The 4,763-nt window shown below is 41.1% G+C and overlaps 2 protein-coding genes across 2 annotated transcripts; both read left to right on the forward strand.

The window, feature by feature from the left end:
* Nucleotides 1–1,426: 1,426 nt before the first annotated feature.
* On the forward strand, nucleotides 1,427–2,413 carry TEOVI_000686700 (uncharacterized protein; the record flags this gene model as incomplete). Its single annotated transcript, XM_067222482.1, has 1 exon — nucleotides 1,427–2,413. One exon carries the CDS (start codon nucleotides 1,427–1,429, stop codon nucleotides 2,411–2,413), a length of 987 nt encoding a protein of 328 aa, XP_067078583.1.
* A 1,111-nt stretch (nucleotides 2,414–3,524) lies between these two features.
* On the forward strand, nucleotides 3,525–4,226 carry TEOVI_000686800 (uncharacterized protein; the record flags this gene model as incomplete). Its single annotated transcript, XM_067222483.1, has 1 exon — nucleotides 3,525–4,226. One exon carries the CDS (start codon nucleotides 3,525–3,527, stop codon nucleotides 4,224–4,226), a length of 702 nt encoding a protein of 233 aa, XP_067078584.1.
* Between the last annotated feature and the right edge of the window lie 537 nt (nucleotides 4,227–4,763).

Below are 4,763 nucleotides of genomic sequence, written 5' to 3' on the forward strand. Positions count from 1 at the left end.
ACATGACATAACTATTTTTTCCACCTTTCACTGCCCCATCGCGCGAGCATCGCATCGATTATGTGAAGCTACCCTTTGTATTTAACTACGCCTGTACATCTTCATACATTTACCGTTTTTTTTGTTTGCCCTTGCGCGAGGTATCGTGTCACACGTGTTTCTGTAACGCCTGTAGAATTGTTACGTATGGGCATCACCCATGAGAAACCATCGCATCTAGGCGTGTGCCATCTGCTTTACCTCCCCACAAGAAAAAAATAATTACATCAAAACGTGCACAAATACATAACAGCGAAAAGTGCATTGAGGAGGATTGCCTTTATCTTTTTTTTTGTATTGAAGGCATGAACTAAGTGGTAGAACATTTGGTTGCGATCGTACCCCTCCACCCATTCAGCAACCGTTCATGCTATTTTTACCTTGTTATCTTTCGTGCACATTTACACGCCTTCCCTCGTATATAATTTCTCTTCGTTTTTCATCTAGTTCTGTTTCTTCTGTTTTATTTTTTTTTTATGCCCCCCTTGCACCATTAGCCCGTTCTTCATCGCATGAAATTGAAAATTCATGCAGTGAAACGGATGGCACCACTGCGACGACAAACATTGCTGTTATAATTGTTGTTTGTCACTTCACGTTCGGCCTCATTTCACTTCTCTTTCTCTCTTTTAACTGGGCAGTTTTAAGTCGTTTTCATTGTTTTGGTTTGGTCCCCTCGCTTACACTTAAATGAAGATAAACAACGAATGCGACCATGCCGCCCAATATTGCTGTTTCCTCGATGGTTTGTCGCAGACACTTCGCTGCACGGCCATAAAATTTTGCTCGCTTCTTTTTCTCTTTTTTTTTTTAAGTACTATTCGTCTCGTCCTTTGTTGGTATTATATTTGTTGAAGGAGGAGAGTTATGTGAGGAGGCCCTCTCAACCACTCAGCAAATTTCGAGGAAAAGGAAAAGATGTAGCAATTGGGATGCTTTGTGGGAATCGTTGCGTCTCTCACTTTGTTTTTTATTTTTATTTACTACTCTTTTTTTTTTTTTGAGAAGGCGTGTATTTCGAAGGAGGATAAATAGAAGTGATGAATATTTCAAATATCTCCTTGTATGTATATATATATACATGCGGTTTACTTTAATAGTTCCTTCACTTGCTGTCCCCTCCCCCCCCTCTCTCTTTTTCTCTCTATTCTTTCCGTTTATTTCTATTAACTTTTCGTGTTTCCGTAGTCTTATGATTAGACGTGTGTTCAAATAAACACGCAAGTGGTAACGTTGCATTCTACAATATTTCTGCTTTTGTGCACCTTTTATGGTACAGGTGTTGCTGAAGGTGCATAATAGAAGTACGGCCCACCATCATCACCACGTACGGTTTTCGTGATTCTGCGACTGGTGTCAACAAAAGGGAAGGGTACTCGAGGAGGAAATGCAACGCCGCTTGCAGTGTTGTTTAATGCGTGTAGCGCGCTTACATTCGGCAGCATTGATGCATAATACAAATGGTTGGCTTATGATATCTTGCAGAACCGTACACATTACAGAGAGTGAGGCACAGTCGTTGGTACATTTGTCTGAGGCGCTTTTTTCTGATGAGGCAAATGCTCTGGGAGTATGTCTACCCGATACCAGCCTTAACCTTGACGGAGAAAGTGGGGAAGGGGATTTATATACTGAGACACTCACAACAGAGAAGTATATGGATGTGCTCGTTAGTTCACCAACACAAATAGATACGAGGGGAAATGTTTCTGCTTCATCAACGGATCTGATGATGCCGCTTACGCAAGCGGTGCAAGAACTGAAGTTATGTCAGCAAAGAGAAGATCAGCGAGCCATTTCTGCAGCGCTTTCAACAGCCATGTGTGCGTTGATGGGAAGTAGTTCATCTCCTTCCAGTGCTGCTGCAGCTGAGTTATTGTTAGCCGGTGCAGACTTGAAAGCAATCATTTCTGATGGTACTATTCGACATATGTGCATTGAGGATAAATGCATGAGTCGATGTGATTTTTCCACTTTGTCACTACTTTCTGTACAGGCAAATCGCGTGGATTTCTCGCGCAGTCTCTTTTATGCTGCTGCCTTCCATAATTGTGTGTTTAGGAACTGCTCTTTTGAGGGGTGTGTACTGAAGGAACTCCGATGTTTAGGAGATGTGTGTTTTGATGGATGCTCCTTTTGTTTTGCGAACATATCGTTACGTATACCTCATGAGAAACCGAGGCGTATTTCGGTATCTTCGGCTGCCACAGAAGGCGTGGGAAGGTATTCTGCGGAACATGCTGTGATATTTAACCGCTGTGATTTTGACCTCTGTGATTTTGATGGTTGTGATACCCTTCCTGCATCTTGCTTTACGAACTGCACCAATACTCACCTCGCCGCCAAATTTTCGTCATGTGTGAGAACATCATAACTGTTGAAACTGCAAGATGAATGACACGAAATAAAGAAGCTTTCGGCTACTATTGGGTTGCCTTGCGTCTGTTTATTTGTTTCATTACTTGAACGCTTATGTCTGAAGAAGTGAAGGATGGGGTGGAATGTTAAAATGCAGACTAAAACTTTCCCCACGCGCTTAAATGCATTCACCATCAAGTGGGATCTGAAGGAATACTTATCATCCCCTTCAATTATTGGTACTCATCCATCAATACATGCAACCCAATCAGGTATTTACTCTCTGCTCCAAACAACAAGAATCAGTTACGTGCGTCATTGGATTTACACGTCCTCTCCTTTTTTTTCGTTCGTTTTCAAAATATTCATTTGAATGTGTTTTGACATTCTTCTGTATCATCATTACACTTTATCTGCAGCGATGAGGTTTGGGAAAAGGGAAAATGTACGAATGGCCGTGCGACTTGCTTCTTTCAGTTCCTTTAACCTTATTGAGTTTCCTTCATTACTGTGTCGTGCTGTACACAACACTTTGTGTGCTGGTTGGAATTATGTGGGGATGTTTTTTTTTTTTTTGCATTTCCCTCTCCACACAGTAAGCCCCTCATCATCATTTTCACATTTCTCATCAATCAACATTATAAATACCTGCCCATTGGGTTGTCTGTTACGTGATATGCGTGTAAAATATTCTGGTTCCTTCCTTTCGCATGTTTCTGTGGATACTCGAATGTACATATATTTTTTCCTAATCATTTTCCATGCTATTTCTTCCCTATCACTCTCATGGGAAAGTTTGTTTGTCCTGTACTTACGAAACCAAGCGCAAGTACATTAGTGTCATACCAATCAGAAAGGTTCGCAGTATTATTCTTATTGTGCCCGTGATATATATATATTTATATATATACGTACATATATACACCTTTCTATTATTCTAGGTTGGTGCCTTTTTAAAAGTCTTCCCATTAGTTTTTTTTGTGAACATATCCCTATTACTAGCACTGCCACTGTTACTGTTTGGCTCCTTCTTTGAGTGAGCGCCTGCATCCATTTAAGTGTATATTTATTATTTTTTCGGAAACCACAACCAATTGAACGACTACTAAAACCAAACCAAACAAAAGATGATGGAAAGTATGAACCTTGAACAACCACCACGACTAAACGCCGACCCCTGGCGAGATATGGAGCCAAAGGTGGATGCAATGCTAGGCGATCTACTCATGATATCTGAGCGTTTCCGAAGGATCGTAAATCCGACAGTGTCTGATGCAGATGAATTAATTGAAGCCATCAACTCTGTGGGTGGAGAAGTTGAGACGATGCGGGTCGCTTTAGACACTACGATTGAGCGGCCGGAACTCTTTTCTGTAGATGCGGAAGAATTGAAAAGACGCACGGAGAAAACTCGCTCGTGGGAGCGCGATGTTGCGAAAGCCATCGAGTTGCGATCAAAGATATTATCAAACCGTGAAGGGCAAATACAGGATCCACTTGAGAGTAACGTAATGACACCAAATACATGGGTTGATTTGGACACAACTCATATTCATCCATCAGCTCAGTCGTCGCATATGCCAATGAATAGTTGTGAAGCGACTACTGACACATCTGTTGGTGTTGTTGAGTCTCAAGCTCTTATGCCAGTTGGAATACCCATACGTGAGCAAACAGTGAAGGCATCCGAATACTCAACCGCAAGTGTCGAGGTGCATACAGTGGATGATGTGGATGATCCCAATAATGAGGGATCTCTACTAAAGTACGTATTGGTTATCCTCTTAGTATCATCCATTCTTGTAGCAATATCGTTGATTTTCTTCTGATTTTTTGATACTGAACTTTATCTCCTCTAATTGTTTCTTTTTGCGTGACTATCCTTCATCCTATGTTAAACGAAAGTAGGAGCTTATGTTTACGTATGTAGGTGCGCATTTTCTTTGTGGAAATATGTATGCATGCGTGTGGTTTTCTTTTTCATTAAAGCCTGCGAGGTGAATGATGGAGTTTTGCTTCATATTTTATACAGAGATTGCTTAATTTGTCTTTCAGTTTCTAACTGTTTTTACCTTTTATTTCATTTATCGTAATGAAAGCCTACACTGAGCACAAGATACAAACAAGCGGTGTAGGGGAATGCTGCAAGTAACATTTGTAGTTTAAAAGTTATAACTGCAACTGAAAAGTCTCCCAATGGGCGCAGAAAGGTTTACAAACTTTACAGCTCTAAGAGCTTTCGCAGAAGCATATGCGCAAACGATTTTGCCGCCCAATATTTGGTGCTGGTACGTTACATGTGAAAAGTTCAATGATATCTGAAGTAAGGGAAATGACATCCGTATTTCTCTCGGATGGGGGGGGGG

The sequence above is a fragment of the Trypanosoma equiperdum genome (genome assembly GCF_001457755.1).
Source record: "Trypanosoma equiperdum strain OVI genome assembly, contig: ctg_1634, whole genome shotgun sequence".
In the NCBI taxonomy this organism is placed as follows: Eukaryota; Euglenozoa; class Kinetoplastea; order Trypanosomatida; family Trypanosomatidae; genus Trypanosoma; species Trypanosoma equiperdum.